At 47.0% G+C, this 19,122-nt stretch overlaps 1 protein-coding gene across 2 annotated transcripts; it reads right to left on the bottom strand.

Annotated features, from left to right (window-relative positions):
- Window positions 1-1,876: 1,876 nt before the first annotated feature.
- Window positions 1,877-17,387, bottom strand: Actr8 (actin related protein 8). 2 transcript variants are annotated; one of them, XM_075988903.1, is made up of 13 exons: window positions 17,174-17,387; window positions 12,978-13,148; window positions 11,613-11,723; window positions 8,902-9,006; window positions 8,501-8,674; window positions 7,917-8,010; window positions 7,568-7,700; window positions 7,019-7,172; window positions 6,044-6,139; window positions 5,185-5,325; window positions 4,132-4,396; window positions 3,316-3,479; window positions 1,877-2,183 (listed from the first exon to the last, which is right to left on the bottom strand). In XM_075988903.1, the coding sequence occupies exons 1-13, from the start codon at window positions 17,294-17,296 to the stop codon at window positions 2,040-2,042; spliced, it is 1,875 nt and encodes a 624-aa protein (XP_075845018.1). In that variant the 5' UTR covers window positions 17,297-17,387; the 3' UTR covers window positions 1,877-2,039. The 2 variants fall into 2 exon arrangements, with proteins under 2 accessions (XP_075845018.1, XP_075845020.1); XM_075988905.1 differs by having other exon boundaries at window positions 12,978-13,111; window positions 17,174-17,367.
- Between the last annotated feature and the right edge of the window lie 1,735 nt (window positions 17,388-19,122).

Raw genomic sequence — 19,122 nt, 5'->3', positions numbered from 1 at the left:
AGAGCAGCGAATGTTCTTGAACACCGAGCTCTCTCTCCAGCCCGTGGCACATGTTTTAAATCACAATCCTCCAGAGGGACATGGGCAGAGCTGTGAGTTCCAGGCTGAAGGGTGTCTCAGGAAAGTTGGTAATTGCATATTCTCCTCAAAGGTCATGTCTTGGGGTTGTGGGTTAGTGGCAGAGAATTTGTGTGTGATATACAAGGCCCTGGGTTCAATCCGTGGCAATATAAATAGCAAATGTGAAAGGCTACATCATGCGTTCTAACACATGCCTTAGGGATAAAATAAAACCCAGGATGCAGTGCAAACTCCCCGCATCCAGCTTCGTAAGCAGATACTTTGTGATGGCAGAGGTAGCGCCTAGTGTGGGAAGGCTGCTACTGGATGGCCGCAGTGCTTAGTGTGGCAAGGCGACTACTTGGCAAGACAGCTATCCAATGCTTCACAAACGTACTGATAATAGAGGGTGGATATAGCTTGGACCAGAAACCAACTTCCTCTGAATCAACACCCACCACAGTAAGTAAGAGACACTCATGTGGAGGACGATTACAACAGGTAAATTATACATCTGAAAGCGTAGGGCTGGCTGACGGTAAACTCTGTTCCAACGACCCAGAAACATAAAATAACAGGTAATTTTCAAACTTGAAAGTATATATCCAAATAGTATTACCAGGTTAACCGTTGCTACATCCAAGGACCCCTCTTGGACCCAACAAAGAACTTTACCTGGTGACTCTTACAGTCCCACAATTCTCCATCTTGGACTTCTACATTCTCTGCCTATCTCCAGGCCTCATCCGTCTCTACTTTTATCTCCCCAAGCTGACTCTGGTGATGGTGATGGCAGGAGCAGGTATGTACCAGCAGGCTGAAGCCACCTGCTCCACCTGACCTACCTTCCTTGTGTCACAGCTCCAGGGACTGCTCCCTGCCCTGCCCTTGTCTATACCATGTCCTTTCTGTAACTTGCTGCAGCTCAGGGGCTTTCTAAGGGTCCAGACTGGCTGGCTAGACTTAGTTCAGCTTCTCTCCAGAATGTTCACAGATTGAAGTCGGTTGATCATACTGAACTCCAAAAGCTTTTACTTGTTCCTCAGGAAAAGGCAAACTAGGGGCTTAAAGATGAAGTTAGTTATAAACTACGGCAGCCATTTGATTTACCTGTACAGTATAGGCTAATGATTCTAAATTCTTCGTTTTATTTTTGGGGGGTGGGGTGGGGTGGAGTGTTCTCTGTGTAGCCCTGGCTGTCCTGGAACTTGCTCTATAGACCAGGCTGGCCTAGAACTCATGAGATCAGCCTGCCTCCTGAATGCTGGGTTTAAAGGTGTTCTAAATTAGTCTTCAATCCTGTCTGTTTAGTTCTAGGAAGGGAATATAGTCTCCTTTTCAAGTGTTGTGTTGTCCCTTCCCTAAACCTGCCCTAGCGGGAACAAAGCAAAAAAACCAGCCAGCCTTGCCCTTCAGTCCTTGCCTCAGGAAACCTAGCTCTGAACTGGTACTTTGTAAATCAAACCTTGTTAAAAAACAACAAAACAAAACAAAACAAAACTGAATCCAAAAAAAAAAAAACCCTTTGTAATCAAACTTTGTAAAAAAAAAAAAACCCTTCACAATTAAGCAACATACATGCTTAGGGAGGTGGGAGAAGCAAAGACAGTGCTTGATTCCAAGGGAGCCCAGAGCAGGCGGCTTTAGATCTAAGCACTGCTAGAGGAAAGGGCAGACACTGCAGCAGGTTCCCACAGGCACGCAGCACCCCTTGTGGCTGACCAGGCTGGAAGGCTGGACTGTAAGGTTGCCCATTGTGGAGACAGTGGGGCGCAGCGGGGAGGGGTGAGGTGCAGTATGTAACCTTGAAGAAAGGTTAAGAGAAAGTTCATATTTATTCTCAATTATAATTTCAAGTCAGTGTCATACTTTAACATGAAGATGAATTCATTTAATTCTAGGAAAATTAAGCTTCAAATCCAATAAATTAAATACATATATTCCTCAAGTATCTATGTCCAGAGACTTGGTGTTGGTCGTCACCACACAAAAGCAGCCCGCTCCCGTAACATTCGGACGCCAAAGCGTTGCCATTCTCGCTGATAAATCCACAGCTCCTGAGTGGTATCCAGGCACGCCAACACTGCCCCTCCTTTCCACGCAATCAGCCGGGGGTCCATATCCTGGACAAAAGGTAAAGTTATTTTGGCAAATGAGACACAGGACATGGTTTTCTGCAAGTGGGGTTGGGGTTCTGCTCAGTCAATAGCAAACAAAGCAGGTTTAACATCTGTGTGGAATAGCAGAAAACTAGCTGGGGTACCTCAGCCACGGAGCTGTCTAACATGTAGGGCTGGGTTCAGCTCCCAGCACTGCCAGCACCAGTGCAGAAGACTGAACGGACACACCCATCTCTGCTACAGCGGAGGAGAATTTCTCAACTTTTAATACTAAAGATGCCACTCTTCACCGTCCCACAGACAAGCCCCACAGGTAGGCACACGTACATGCAGTACCAGTAGAGGAAGGGCACCTCCAAAGAAAAACACTGCCAGGGTTCCAAATACAGACAGGACCTGTTTCTAAACTTCTGCCTTTGTGTTACTTTTCAAAGTAGTGGAAGTCAAAAGAGGCCCTGGAAGATCTCCAGTCCAAGGCCCAACACGGGCTCCTTATGATGGCCAGGGAGGGAAAGGGAGTGGTCCGGTTGTCAGGAAAACGGAAGAAGTCATCTCCTGACCCACCTACAATTCCATAAGGTTAAATCCAAACAGAGCAAGGACCAGAAAAGCCAGTCTCTCAACACCAGGTAAGCCAGCATACTCCTTAACCCCCAAAACTTGGGGGGAAGCAGCAGGAGGATCAGGAATTCAGGCTCTGCACCATAAGTTTAAGTACCTAAAAAACCAAATCAGGGCTAGAGAGATGGCTCAGGGGTTAATAACCACTCTTCCAGGGGATCCGGGTTTGGTTCCCAGCATCTTTCCAGGAGACCTATCTATCTAATCATCTCTTCTGGTCTCTGCAGGCACCATGTACACATGTGAGCACACACATACATGTAGACAAAACACTTAGACACATAACATAAAATCAATAAAAAACAAAAACACCAAACCAAAAGAAAGCTAGTTAAGAACTCCTACTATATTTGTGACTCTCTGAAATGTAATTTTTTCACATCTCTAAGTCCTCAAAACTCCAGTCACAAGCCAGTGCCCCCCTAGATTTCACTCTCCACATGCACTGCAATTAGATATAACCAACGCTGGTTTCATTAGAGTACCGTCCAACCTGCAACACGAAACAACGCACCTTAGGCCTTGTGATCACATCTACATTTTCAATAATTCGCCTGAAGGAAGGTGGCATCTTGTTGAGGATTCTGTGTTGGAGAAATTCTTGCGCTTTATGGAACATCAAACCGCCTCCCACAACCAGGATAGAGCTGTACATCTTCTTCTTGGTGTCGTCAGACGCTGAAAAGAGCGACATCATGCCACTTACCCACCTACATGGCCAAGCCACGATCTGTCACTTGGGAACTCCCCAAAATCCATCTTCAACACTGCAGATGGGGTCTGCTGCCCACCTCCCATCTCGCTACTCCTAGGATTAGAACCAAACTTCTCAAGGAGGCCTACAGGGGCTGCTGTGTGGTTTGGAACCTAGGCTGCCTCTAGCCTTATCCTGGCTAACCATGGTTTTGTAGGCTTCCTCAGTCCAGAATGCCCCCAGCATTTAAATGCTAACTCTCCAATCATCCCTCACATCTCTCATAAGATTCAAGAAAGCCACTGCTAACTCCTCTAGAGAAGGACAAATTTCTTATTACATGTCTTCATCAGAAACTCAGCTGGGATTCTGTAGTTCAACTCTAGCGCCTACCAGAGCTGTGGTTTCATGGTCTGTGTGCTAATCTTCATTGCTAGCACCAGACTACATGGCAGCACAAGCGTTATGGGGCCAGGAACCAACCGCACTGCGTTACTGTGTTCACAGCACCCGGCAATGCAGGAGTGGAGTAGGCCTGATGGTTGAGAGAGAAAATGCTGCACCGCACACAAGACTGAACCGTTCTCTTGGCTGCCACCCCACTCCACTGTCTACTGGGACGCGGGGTGTGCTTACAGCAACAGTCCACGCTGTGCAGGATGGCCTTATCAAGGCCCAGGGCTTTTCCTTCAAACAGGGAGATGGCAGTTTTCCTGGACATCAGCGCAGTGAGGGCCTCCTCAGAGTCATTGCCAGCCATCAAACAGTCCCCCTGGGAAGAAGCCAAATCCACCTCCTGGGGATGAAGTCTTTCTGGAAGATCAGAGGCCTGGCCGCGGAGATCCCCTTCAAATCCAATGGGTTTGGATGCAGACTTGCGGTCAGCAGTAGCTTTTGCAGACTGTAAATAAGTTAAAGAGAAAGCAGTAGATGGTCTGAGCACAAGACACTGCTGGTGTTGTCCTTCTATTTCCTCAGAACACCATAAGCAAAAGTCACCATGGTACACACACAGCCTAGCCCCGTGCCCAGGTAGCCTGAGCACACAGGAGAGGATGCTCCGGGAAAGCCTGGACATGTGGGCAGGTTTCAGCACTGTACGTCAGAGAGCGGGCTTACAACAGAAATGTCAGTATAGACTTTCTCCACTAAGCTGACTTATCACTGGAGTATTTGAATGGGATTCACATGCCCGTGGCTATTATGGATCCATACTTCCAGGTCCAGTGAACAAAGACGAGCAAGTTTTCAACCCCTGGTTCCAGATCAGCAGTGAAGAGAACTACAGCTCTGTCCATAGCAGACACCAGGTTACTGGGGCCCCACCTAATAAATAACTCAGCTGTATTCCTACTTTCTGTATTAAGTACAAAACAATGAAAATTCTACCAAAAGTACTGCTGGATACATATCCAGAAGTAGAGAAGTAAACAATACAAGCCAAAGGCAAGTGTCCTCACAGAATTAACTTTTAACTGTTCAGACCTGCACTCAGAAAACGAGTTAGTATCTGCTAATGAGGAATGAAGAAATTCCTCAGGCAGATTTTGAACTGAGACTTCATTTTTATGCAGCTGTGAAAACAGTACCAGGTTGGTCTAGTGAGGCTGCACTGACTATGAGGATCTGTTAATTCTGGGCAAAGCTCTCCTCTGTGAGGAGATGCTTCTCCCGCAGAGGGCTGCGCACCTGCTCCTGCTTGCTCTGTGTGGCCAGCAGGTAATGCTCATCATGCGGGTCCTCAGGGTCCCCCTGGGATCGGTGCTGCAAGGTCGTCATCTTCTGGCCGACGATCCCAAAGGTTGCTGGGTAAAACAGTGCCATTGGAGCCTGGGCATAAAAAGGAGGATGCTTAGGGAAAGATGCTGTCTCCTTGGAAATCGTGGAGCTTCATTCTTCCCCAGGCAAAAGCCACCAAGCAGGTGCTCCATGTCACACTGGGCAGCAGCCCTCCTGGGAAAAGGGTTGTGTAACAGACCAGAAAGCCCCTCATCCAGCTGGACGGATGGCACACCATGTGAGATTCCTGAGGAAATGCAAAGTGAGTGCCTTACCATTTGCTTTGTTATGTCCTAGCAAGGCCAGTGCCCATCTAAATCCCACCATGTTCTGAATGATTAAAAGAAAAGCCCGGGCACTGGAGAGATGGCTCAGTGGTTACGAGTACTCTTGGCAGTGGACCTGAATCCAGTTCCCATCTTGGTAGAGGACCTGAATCCAGTTCCCAGCATGCACATCGGCAGCTCACACCCACCTGAAACTCCAGCTCCAGAGTATCTGATGCCTGTTCTGGACACTGTGGGCTCCTACACACATACATGCATGTACCCATACAGACATATACATATACACCTAATTAAAATACAAAATTTAAAAAAGAAGGGGGGCAGATTTATTCTAATCTGTACCCTAACGGGCTATGTTGGCTTGGATACTAACCAACCAACAGGGAGCTGGCATCTGACCTCACACATTGACAATTCTCTCAGCTTCACTGACCAGGGACAGCTTTCTTTCCACCTGTGAACACATATGTCTGCCTGGTTACCTGGAGCTTTTCATCGCCTAATCGAAACTGGTAGAGCAGGGCAGGAGAATCTGGGTGCCGAATCTGAAATTCATGGTCCTGAAGTCCGGAGATGTCCTGATTCCAGGAAAAGACGCTGTCAGTGAGAACGTGAGTAAAGGCCTCCAATTACGCATAAGCCGTTATATAAAGCCCAACATAACATGGCTACCCCGACTCAGAGCCACTTACCATAAACTACATAAGAGAAGTTCAACTGTCCTTTGCTTCTCTATTTAGTTTCTGGAATCTCTGCCATTTGTCCTTTTTGTTTTATTCATTACTGAGACATCAGGACTCAGTAAGAATGTGTCCTCAATAGCTGTGATATTTACAGTCTTTATGTTCCCCACGTTTTGTAAGATTCATAATTGTATCACCTGAATAAAGTTTAAAACTGAAGCAATGGCGTCGGCAGTGGTGACACATGCCTCTAAGCCCAGCACTCAGGAGGCAGAGGCAGTCGGATCTCTGTGAGTTCGAGGCCAGCCCGGTCTATAAGAACTAGTTCCAGGACAGGCTCCAAAGCTACACAGAAACCCTGTCTTGAAAAACCAAAGCAAAAAACCAAACCAAACAAACAAACAAAACCCTGCAGCAATGAGTGATTAAACGCTGCTAATTCACGTTATAAAAGAGCACACAGCCACATTTAATTAAGCAGTGCACCTATCTCCTTACGTGTTCTATCCATTTCCCCTCAGCTGTCACCTTCACCCTTTGGTGCCGTGGCCAGACCCCCACTGGCAGCAACTGCCTACGTCTCTTTACATAACCTGAGACCATCCTGAGTTCCTCACCACCTGCTATATACCCAGGAGAGGCTGAAGAGCTTCGGCTGCCAGACCTTACCACCTTGGTGAACAGCATGAAATTGGTAGAAGCTGTAAGTTCCCTTTAAATGCCTTACATTTTTCCTGGCGCCAAAATAATCAGCAATATTAATTCTGTTCTCACCTGGTCTAGATGACAGAATGTTTCTTTAAGGTGCTGCAAGAGGAGGCAATCCATTTTGTTTGTTAACTGACACTCTCTGTAAGGGAAGCCCGCTCGCTGCATGAGCCAGTAAAAACACCTCGACACGTCAGAGCCCCCATATGCCAGACAGAGCCTGAGGTCAGGAGAAGAGGGGAAGATGGTTAATCTGTCAGTTAAGAACATACACATCATATTTTTGAGAAATATCTATGATAAGGAAAGCAAATATTCCAAACTCTAGAGAATTTAGACCTGAAAAATTTGGTTTGTTTCTACATGACTTGCTATAAGGATGTAAAGGACCACACAAACGACAAGGAGCTAACCTGCACAAACACCTACTATGGCTCCCAGGAACTGGTATTATGAATGCGGGCTGAAAGCTCCCTAAGGGCAAGGTCACCGGCATCAGTTGGCACCTGGCTAGTACTTATCGCCCAGGCTTGCTGGACGCCTACGCAGACGTCATCTCAGACAATTTCTGGCTTGTAGTGATTCGAATAGACAGAGATGGGAGAAGAGCCGTACCGTGTGTTCCGATGAGACACCCCATCTTCCACACAGCACACGCTTGTTTTCTGGTCCCCAACATCTACAACACAGGTGCTGCTTAAGCCACTCCCAAACGTAGCACACACAGACTCCTGATGGACAACAATCCCTAGCATTACAAAGAGGCAGAGTGTCAAAATCTGATGCACAGCAGTAGACAGCCTTAAACAAACGATCAGCTCCGCCCAGGAACCCAGAAATCTCGGGGCAAACACCCGGAACATCAGTCCGTTCCGAACGCACATTTAAATAAACTGGTGAACACCACTAACTTTGTCATTGAAAAAGAACAGTTTAAAGGGTGTCACTGGAATCTTGGGCATACCTGAGAAGCCCATCTTCATCAGGATCATATGCACTAGCTCTTTCACGTGCTGCTTGTTATAGATATCAGGGATTAACAAGATGCACCTGTAATACTGGAGAAAAAACCAATGAGAAACAGAAAGTGTCAGCATCCACATAGTCAAGCCCAGTCCCATAATGCCACCTTTTGCAAGGCTTCCCTGTGCAGGAGAAGCAGCTATGACCATGAGCTCCGAGCAAAAGCTCAAACCTCTGTGCTGCGTTGCTTCTGGGTTTCAGAAGGAAACAGGAGCAGCTATGTTTTCCTCGACTCCTCAGAGTCCTTGTGAACGTGTGACATGGAAACTTGTGGAGTTAATATGTCTGAGTGAGGTACGAAGAAAGGCCGTGGACATGAGCAGGCTTGTGGTTTCTCCAGTATTCAGAGACCAAAGAAACAGTAAGAGGGGGAGATCGCTGGAGGAGAATTAAAGAAAATAAGATATCCCCACCACCCCAACATAGAGACTGCTTCAGGACACTGTCACACACAACTCAGTCATGTGCACTTGGACTCCCCAAGAATCTTAAAGTCAACCCAAAGAACTGGGAATTTCCCCTCACCTTTAAATCTTTCAGTGGGATTTCCAAATACTTTTGGATTGCATGAGACCATATCACTTCAATATCTGCGAGAACAGCCGTCAGGGAGCCCCCAGGACCTGGGTGGATATTCAGCTGACCCCGTCTAATAGGCCAGTGAATATTGTAGCAGTCCAGCGGGTTGACGTACAGGGCCTAGGACAGGAAGAAGCGCATCATCAGAGCTGTCTCTAAGGGTTGTCTGGACTCACATCCAAACTCTTCTGAGTGCTCCAGACCCTGAGTGTGGGGTAACTGACAACCCGGAGGGGCAGTGAAGTATCTGGTCCTCAGAAACAGGACCAAGAAGTGTTAGGAAACAACCGCGAACTCGGGACTATCAGTTGTTTGTGTCCATTCCTTTCATTGTCCAAGTTCCTTACCTCTTCTCCTACCAAATACTCGGGCTGGTGGGACGTGTTTGTCCATTTGTTTCCAGAACAGTGGTCTAGAATGGCAGGTCGCATCTGCTTGTTGTAGGAGCGTGCCTGGGATGAGAAATGAGAAACACGCTCTATTTCTGCAGGCAGGGGGCAGTGCAAGAGTCCCCTTGTCTCCTCTCAAACGCTGAGACACACGGGCAAGTACTAACTGGTCCTCCCCTGGGCAAGTACTAACTGGTCCTCCCCTGGGCAAGTACTAACAGGTCCTCCCCTGGGGAAGTACTAACAGGTCCTCCCCTGGGGAAGTACTAACTGGTTCTCCCCTGGGGAAGTACTAACTGGTCCTCCCCTGGGGAAGTACTAACTGGTCCTCCCCTGGGCAAGAACTGGTCCTCCCCTGGGGAAGTACTAACTGGTCCTCTCCTGGGGAAGTACTAACTGGTCCTCCCCTGGGAAAGTACTAACTGGTCCTTCCCTGGGGAAGTACTAACAGGTCCTCCCCTGGGGAAGTACTAACTGGTCCTCCCCTGGGAAGTACTAACTGGGTCTCCCCCTTCCTTCTTGTATTTTCTACCTCGTATTTGCATAATGACTTTTGGAACATATGAGGATCCTATGGCTGCCATGGCATTACAGTAACACACCACACACATGGCAGTGGAGGTGCAGGATCACAGGGGAGCCGAAACCTTCTGATGGTATACCTACATGCACACAGCTTCCCTAGTCTAGGGCTGCTGCTGTCAGCAAGCTGCAGTCGTACAACAGGACGGGATGCAGACCACACACAATGTAGGCACTGCAACGAGCAAACGAGCTTCAGCGTGCACTACTATTGACGGGATATGGTCCTCCACACATTTCTTTACAAACATGAAAAGGACCAGTCCTAAGGAAGGTCTTGCAGGAGGCGATGCAGAAGAAAGCAGTTGTCCTAGGAACCAACAGGTCCTCAACATGTTATTGCCCATGAAGACTTTCTCGTGGAACAAGACAGTGACTTTGGTGATATTGAACCTCTGTGGGCTTGGAAGGGTATGTGTGTCTTTGCTTTTAACAAAAAGTTTTAAAGTGAAAGTAATTTGTAATAATAAATAATAATTTACAGAGTACAAATATAAAGAAAGACTTTACAGCTCCTCAAGGTTTGTTACTCACACCAATATTTTTAAGTGATATTATGAAAGAATGAAGTTATGGTATGTGGTGCATTTCCTGCATGCTGAGGTCAGGTGCACACCCCGTCTGGCAGCTAAGGATGCCCTATGCAGCTGAATAGCTTGGTGGCGTAAGGTCAACATCAAAATAGACCCCAGTCCCTTCTGTGCTGCCAGCACTGAAGTGCACTACTATGGACAGTGGGGCTGTTGGCAGGACACGCCGCACACACTAAATGGCGGATCAGTCTCTAGAATGGTGTCGGTCAAATCCTTCCCTCTCCCTCACATCTTAACTCCTGCACGGTCACTAGTCTGAGTCCATGCTTGCCATGATTTAATTCTTTGTAGATGCACTCTTTTCCAACCCAGCAAACAAACAAAAGCCTTCACCACAAAGGGAAATCACTTACAGTACGGTGTTTATGACATCTACAGTAGCGGACAGAGTGGCCTAGCCCTTCACAGCGCCTCATTGCTCACTGGCTGACCCACCCAGGGCAGCATCTCGTCACATTCCATCGTGAGAAGCACCCTCGTGCTGTACACTGGGGCTTTACTGTTTTGCTTCTTTTCCCCCCAAAGACATATTTTTATATTACATGTATGAGTGTTTACCTTGCATATATGTATGTGTACCATGTACATGTCTGATGCCCTTGGAAGGCCGGAAAAAGGCATGAGATCTCCTGGAACTGGAGTTACAGGTGGTTTGTGAGAACTGGGAACTGAACACGGGTCCTCTGCAGGAGCAGTCAGTGCTCTTAACCACTGAACTCACTCTCCAGTGCCTACATTTTTTTTTTTTTTTTTTTTTTACTTTTCAAGACAGGGTTTCGTTGTACATCAGCCCTGGCTGTCCTTGAACTCCCTTTGTAGACCAGGACCAGGCTGACCTTGAACTCACAGAGACTCATCTACCTCTGCCTTCTAGTGCTGGGATGAAGGTGTGCACCAGCACCACCATGATGTGGCATTCCCCTCTGTGTTCTGTGAATATGTTTCATTAGCTTTGGTTAATAAAGAAGCTACTTTGGCCTACAACAGGGCAGAATATAGCTAGATGGGAAAACTAAACTGAATTCAGAGAGAAAGACACTGGAACCTTACTGGTAAGCCACAGTCTACGGCGATATACAGATTAATAAAAATGCGTTAATTTAAGATGTAAGAGTTAGCTAGAAATACGCCTGAGCTGTTGGTCAAACAGAGTAATTATTATAGTTTCTGTGTGATTATTCAGGACTGGGTGGCTGGGAAACAAAAGTGCAGTCTCCAGTTTACACCACCACCCAGCCCTACACAGGACCATCCCTGAGGTAAAACTGCCCACAGTATGCAGCACAGTAACATACTATATATATATATATCAGAGTCTGGAGCCATAGGCTGTGCCGTATGTAGAGCCTAGGTGAGCAAAAGATACGTTACCTAGTCTTCTGTCATGGATGCTGCTTCTCTAGGGTTTTATGACACATCCCCGTTGTTAAGCAATACACAGCGAAATCAATAGAGGTGGAAAAGTAATAAATTTGAAGGAAAAGTTGAACGAACCTGTTCTGGTGACACAGGGATTCGTCTTGTACCATTTGACATCTTTTTAGACCATATCGCCTGGTCCACCATTTTAAGGCCATTTTGTCTTTGTTCATTACTTTCAGGTTTCTGGAGAGAAAAACGAAAGGATGATCAATATAACATATTTAATGAAAACAGAAAACAAGGCATGCTACTAACTTAATCAATCCATCAATGAGTAGATAATCTCAACAAGTAGCATTTCTTTAAATTTTTTTTTTTTTTTTTTTTTGCTTGGCCGTGATAACCCTAAGAATTCCAGAGCTGGGTGCTCTGCCTGCAGCCAAGCACTGCAGAGGCTAAGAGATAGGAGGATATGGAGTTCAAGGCCAGCCTGTACTATAAGGGCAGATCAAACAAACAAAATATCCAAATGGAAGCCCAACCAAAGCCTACTGTCTGCAAAACCCCATAACCTCAGGTGCCTTGGGCTGATATGTGACTAATACAAATTTTTCAGCACTATTCAAATTAATACCGGGCATGGTGCTGCACAGGAGGCAGAGGCTGGCAGGTTTCTAGGAATTCAAGGCTAGCCTGGTCCATATAGCAAGTACAAGGTACACTGATGCTACACTGGGAGACCTTGTCTCAAAAAAAACAACAACAAGAAACAGTATTTCAGAGAGCCCTGCCCTAGCTCAGTGGTTAGGAGCACATACTGTTCTTCCTGAGAACCCGAGTTTGATTCCCAGCACCCTCATCAGGTGGCTAACAACTCTAACTCCAGTTCCTCTGACCTGGGTGGGCATCTGTGTTCATGTGCACAAACTGCCTCATACATACTCTAAACTTAAAATGAAAATAAATTAAAAAATCTAAGATTCTTCAAATATCTATATAATGCTTATCTTTATGATTCTGTAACAATATCAGATTCCTTTATATATTTTTGATAAATCAAGAAGTGTTTCAAGTCCCTAAAATATTGTAAATTATTTTGTGTGGGTGTTAGCAAGTCCGAACTGTCCAAGAGCGGAGAAAGTGAGCTGTGCACAGGAAGCGTGCATGCCTCCGTTTCTCAGCAGGCTCGCGACTGTGGATGTGCTCGCCCGCTTCATGTCCCTGCCGCCCTGGCTTCCCCATAACGATAGACTGTAACCTGAATTTGTGACTAGAATAAGCCCTTTCTCCAGCGGTGGCTTTTGTTGAGGTGTTTATCACAGCAGCAGGAACGGACACCAACTCACATGAAGACCATACTTGTAACCCTGAATGATACTATTTTTACAAAGCACAACTCTGGAGATGTTTATTCAAGATTCCTAGGAAGACTGGGTGTGTAAGCCCTCCCAAGGAAACCTGCCAGGCTGCTCCCCCAGGTGTTCCCCTCTGACTTACATTTAGCCCTTCCCTTAGCAGCCAGTTGTCCTTGTACAGTGGCTGCCCTTGTTGTTTGTGTCTTCGTGCAATGACGTGAGGGATGCTGGCAGGAAGTGTATCTGTGGCTCGGCCAATTCTTAAAGTTGTTGAACCTGGGTGTATGACAACAATAAAGTTGCTCTGGATTTGCTGCAGACATAAAAAAATATAGATGTGAATTTAGCAGCGTAGTTAAGAGGTTAACTAACATACATTATATGTAACACATTGTATGATGTTTCCTGTAAAAACCACGTTTTAGTCAGGGTTATATTGCTGCGATGAACGATCGTGACAAAACCAGCCTGGGTGACACTTCCATGCCATAACACTGACCATTGTTACAGGAAGTCAAGATGGGACCTCAAACAGGGCGGGAACCTGGGGCAGAAGCTGATGGTGCTGAGGCCATGGAGGGTGCTGCTTACTGGCTTCTCCTCATGGTTTGCTCAACCTGTTTTTACACACCACAGGACCAGCCCAGGGATGGCACCACCCACAATGCCCTGGGCCCTTCTATATCAATCACTAATTAAAATTCTCTACAGGTTTGCCTACATCCTGATCTTACTGAGACATTTTTGGAATCGAGGTTCCCTCCTCTCTGAAGACTTTAGCTTATGTCAAGTTGACACAAAACTAGCTAGCATAGACCATTAGGCTAAAAAGCATAACAATAATTTAGTAAAGAGAGATATCCCATTGCACTGGTTCTTCTGAATACAAATTCTTTGGTGTCCCTTGAGCGGACTCACAGTTCAGTACACAGTTCAATAAATTCTTGCTTATCTGAATGAAGTCCAAATTAACAAATTAACAAATTAACGGTGCAAATTAACACATAATTACTGAGTGTTTATATGCCAGAAAATGTAGGTAGAATGGTAGCCAGGACCAACTCTCTACTATCAGAGAACTTTCTATTCACTTAGAAATACAAGTGGGTAAGAGAAGAGAGAGGCGAGTATAACTAAAACACCCGTGAACAGAAAAGGAAGGAGCCCAAGCCTTCCCTACAGATTCTGAGGCTGAGAAGCTCCAGCAGGCCTAGAGATCGGCTAGTTCAAAAGCTCTTGGGGTGACGCCTACAATCAGCCAGGTTTGCCTGAAGCATTCAAGGAAGGAAATAATGTAAGCAAAGGATTATTGCTCCCTAATGTTGGAAACTAAGGCTTTACTCACGACCGGCTTCAGCATGAGTTTGTCACCTGTGTTTGGGTTACCATGTGTGCTATTTACCTCATTTGGCAAGAGCCTGGGGTTAAAAGCCAGAGTCTACAACTCAGTCCTGGTAAGTCAGAAGAGAGAGCAAACAAAAACTCACAGTGCAGCGCAAATTCAAAAGATGGCAGGGATGGGTCTCTAGCTCTTGAGGGAGAATTCGGGTTCTCTTGGGAAAACGTCTGCCCCCAAACTTGCTGAGGCACACAAAGATTCAGCAGAGAGTAAGAGGACAGACTTTGGCAATGCCTCTGAAGGCAGGGGTCTGAAATGGACAGATGGCTCAACAGGGAAGACGGCATACAGCTCTTGCAGAGAACCAGAGTTTGGTTCCCAGCACCACATCAGGCAGCTCAATACCATTTACTCCAACTTTAGGAATCTGACGCTCTCTTCTGGACTCATGGGTACCTGCACTTACATGTGCATGTACCCCCCCAACCCCTGCCCTCCACCCCCTCCCCACATGCATATAATTTTTAAGAAAAATTCTTTAAAAATTTTTTGTTTTTTTTGAAACAGGGTTTCTCTATGTAGCCCTGGCTATTCTGGAATTCACTCTGTAGACCAGGTTGGCCTCAAACTCAGAAATCCACCTGTCTCTGCCTCCCAGTGCTGGGATCAAAAGTGTGCACCACTATGCCCAGCCTAATTCTTTTTTTTTTTTAAGAGCTTCTATTAGACCAGGCAGTGGTGGCACACGCCTTTAATCCCAGCACTCGGGAGGCGGAGGCAGGCGGATCTCTGTGAGTTTGAGGCCAGCCTGGTCTACAGAGCTAGTTCCAGACAGGCTCCAAAGCTACAGAGAAACCATGACTCGAAAAACAAACAAACAAAACAAAACAAAACAAAACAAAAAAAAAACCAAAAAAAGAAAAAGTAAAAGAAAAGGAAGAAAAAGAGTTTCTATTAGAAAGCAAGCAAGCAGAATTATCTACTGAGAACCACTACCTGACTGCTGGGCACTCCTTCACCATGCCCTAGCGGCAAGTAGAACTCCCTAACTCCAGAATTGCTGTACTTCCAGTCTATCCTCAAACCTAGATTTTTTATTGTTTTTAAAGTTGGAGTCTGTGTAGCCAGGAATATACTAAACTCCACAAAATCCACTTCCCAAGCCCCAAGTTCTGGGTTTACAGGCATGTGCCACTATGCCCAGCTTGACTCCAAACTTCTGTTAACTACAAAACTCAATGGCTCTGGAACCTTCATCAGTGTAAGTGTAACTCCCTTTGCCTGCAACGTTCTCTATCTCAGCTACACCTAACTCTTCACTCCAGGGATGAATTAAATGCCATCATTAAGTGTTCTGGTCCCTCCATAACCCGATCTATAGCCTTCCTTTCCATGACACTCTACAGTCTGTCGTCCCAATAGACAATAACTTTCTAGTGAAGAGGGGCACTTCTGTCTCGTTTACTGCTCTATGCCAGCACCTGGCAGACAGTCAAGTATGCCCTGAATGGTGTTGGCATCCCTGTGCTATGGTGGGCCTCTTCCCAATCGACTGGGGAAAACAGGTGAGCCCGCTACCCCTCAGGGATGCCTGGACCTCATCGAAGACCCACAAGCTGCACTACATGGATTATGAAACTCTAGAGAACAGTTTCCTGGAGCGGAGGCAGTTGTTGTTTAGTAATTACATATTTTAATGTGTTAGCAAAGGAACCTGGCGGTACATTGCACATATCACTTCCTAGATACTATCACTAAGCTACGACTAGGAAAAGTCAGTGACATACAGATGCCACACAAGGTATGGAAAAGTCCAAGGTGTGACACTCACGGGTGTGTAGAAAAAGGCCCAAGCCCCAGATTCACTGATCTGCTACAAACTCAGCCGTCACTAGCTCTCATGAAGTGCCTACCTCATCAAGTTCTCGTGAGAATGCCAGAGCTGATCATGTTGCTTGGATGTGGCACTGGTGGCAACTAGAAAATGCTAACTCTTCAATCTGAAGCCCAACAGAAAAATGGCAAGATTTTTTTAATTTTGCCCTTTTTTCCCCCTTGGTTACTCAAGTGAGTGGCTTCTCAAGCATGAACTCTGTCAGAGAAAACGATGCATTACAATGGCAAAAGGTTGGACACACTCACGAGTCAAGAATTAGCATCTCATTCCAACATTCTCCGCCACCTGCAATGAAGTGACCAGGCTACGGGCTTGTGTGGATATTGGAAAGGTCTCCAGTCTTTCTTAACTCTAAATGGCGATGTCTCCAGGCCTTTAGAGTCTCTAAGGCAGTTCCCTTTTCCAGAACTCCTCCGTCTACACCTTTGGTCACTCTCAATCTCCAGGGCCCCCGCTCCCACCTCTACCCTCTCCCTGTCCAACAGTTCACCCGTGTCAAGGCTGAAGGAAACACACGTGTTCACCACCCACCCCAGTCCTCTGAACTAGCTCATCCCACACCATACTCTGCGGTTTACAGCGGCCCTACCAGTTAGGTCATTTAACCCGTGCACGGGAGAGGAAGGAGGTTCAGAAAGGGCCCACAGGAAGTCCTGAGCATTTAATCCCTCCCGATTTCTTCTGGGAGCTGTGCACTGCCCCCGCCCATTTCCCAGTGGGAATGTGTTTACTTATCAGTAAGCCCTGGCCAATCAGAGTGTGTGCCACGCTGCTCTTAACAAATGTTTCTGACTTACACTTGTTCTGTTTTTGAACAAACTCTTAATGCCGATTTAAGGAAAGACTACCTTCCCCCTGCTTTCAAAAGGGAATGACTCCCCACTGTCTGAGATCTGCGAACAAAGGACCAGACTAAGTTCTGACCATCCCTGAACAAGTGTCGGCGGAGTCCGGTCGGTGCTAAACTGTGACATCTCACGGCCCGGAGATCCGGAGGCTGTGCGGGGCGGCTCCGCACCCGGAAGGACCCCGAATCCTTCCCCGACGCCGGGCACCCGGGCCCCGCCAGCAGAGGCCCAGGCTAGGCGCGGTCTAACCTCACCTCCTGCAGCGACTCGGGCACTAGCGCCGGCACGATGGGTCGCTTCACGCCCCGCTGCTCCTTCTCCTTCTCTCCGCCCTTCTCCTTCCCGTTTTCCGCGTCCCCCTTCTCGGCCTGGGTCATCTCCGCCACCGCCTAGCACCCCTGGCCTCAGGAACACCGCCTGCACAGCCAGCGGAGGAGAGCCACCGCGCAGGCGCAGCGCCCCCTGGCTGCCCACAGTCAAGATGGCCACCGCTGGCGTCGGCCCTAGGGAATTGTGGGAAGTAGGGAATGACAGGGTTGAAGTTCGGTTTTTTACATTGTTGTTTTTGATGATGATGGGCACAGAACCCAAGGACTTTTGTTGCTGTTGTTGTTATTGGGTTTTTTGTTTTGTTTTGTTTTCTCTGTAGCTTTTGGAGCTAGCTCTTGTAGCCCAGCTAGCCTCGAACTCACTAAGATCTGCCTGCCTCTTGACTCCTGAGTGCTGGGATTAAAGGCGTGCTCCACCACCGTCGGGCTAGAATCCAAGGACTACACGATCTTTTTTTTTTTTTTTTTTTACCAGTGAGCTACATCTCTAGTGTAATACATGTTTTTTTTTTTTCTTTTTTTAATTTTCTTTTAGACAGGGTCTCACTACTTATCCCTGGCTAGCCTGCAACTTGCCATATAGATCAGGCTAGCTTCTAACTCCAGAAACTAAAGGCATGTGGCGCCCCACCTAACCCTTTTGTACTCTATGAGTCTGAGGTCATCAGTTTCATTTCCACCCTGTGGGTCTTCACTCACAGGAACCATAATGCATAATCTCCGTTCCCTGCAGGAGGTGGAGCGGGGGGGGGGGGTGACAAACCCCAACAATAAGCCAGACATGTAATTTGGCCGCTCACCTATTGCTCCAACGTGCAAACCATCATGAGACTGGAAAGTATCTTGACTTGCTTCACTTCTTTGAATGTCATGTCATTTACTTAGCCCGCCCCTGCCGGATGACTCCAGCAGTCTCTAAACTGGGAGCCTGTTTAGTTCAGTTCCTGAGAAGCCGCCCATGCAGCTGCTCGGTGTTTCCATCATAACTTTGTTGTAGCAGCAGACATGCAGTTCCAACGCTCTGGAAGACTGCCTCAAGTTTAAGGCCAAGTGTCTTCTAGAGCATCCTTGCTCTAACTCTGTCATATTTCTTTGTGCGCTGTAATCCCAGAGCCAGGAGGGCATCAGCTGTTTATTAAACAGAGTCTCACTAAACCAGCAAGCACGAGGATCCTGTCTCTACCTGACATCCGGGGTTACAGGGGAGCATAGGTCTTACCCAAGCCTTTTATGTGGGTGCTTTGATCTGAATTCAAGCCTTCAAGAGGGCTTGAGCCTACCCACTGAGCAGCCCTTCTGCCCACTTCTAGTGTTACCTGTACCCTTCCAGCTACACTTGGTTTTCTTGTTTTCATTGTGTGTGCACTCATGCTAAAAAGTGCCTATGTGGACGTCAGAGGACAGCTCTAGGGAGTCTTTTCTCCCACGTGGGTCCTAGGAATAGGACTCTGGTCAGCCAGGCTTGATAGTCAATGTCCTTACCTGCTCAGCCATGTCAGGAGCCCATACACTTAATTTCTAATGTCAAGTCCTTCCCATCGCCAGGCTGTTGCTGTTCCTTTGCTTTGTTGCTGCTTCTTTTGCCTGCAAGACTCTTCCCTCAGCTGGACTTGAGGCCTCCCCGGGTATCCTATCCTTCTGGCTCCTTAGACACGCGAGCCATTTGTCTGCAATTATTTTGCCTGTGCACTTTCTCCCACACTAGAACGTAAGGTCCATGAGAAGTGTGCCATTATCAACCCCAGAATATGGTGCAAAAACTGGACAAACTGATCTCAGGTGGGTGTGGGGAGCACCTTATAATCCCATGTGCCTGAGAAGGGCAGGAGCGTATTGAGTTGAAGGTTAGCTTGGAATGCATGAGATTTTCTCAG

The sequence above is a fragment of the Microtus pennsylvanicus genome, chromosome 10 (assembly GCF_037038515.1).
Source record: "Microtus pennsylvanicus isolate mMicPen1 chromosome 10, mMicPen1.hap1, whole genome shotgun sequence".
NCBI lineage: Eukaryota > Metazoa > Chordata > Mammalia > Rodentia > Cricetidae > Microtus > Microtus pennsylvanicus.
Note: the sequence above shows the minus strand (reverse complement) of the source record. Positions and strands in the feature narration are given on the sequence as shown.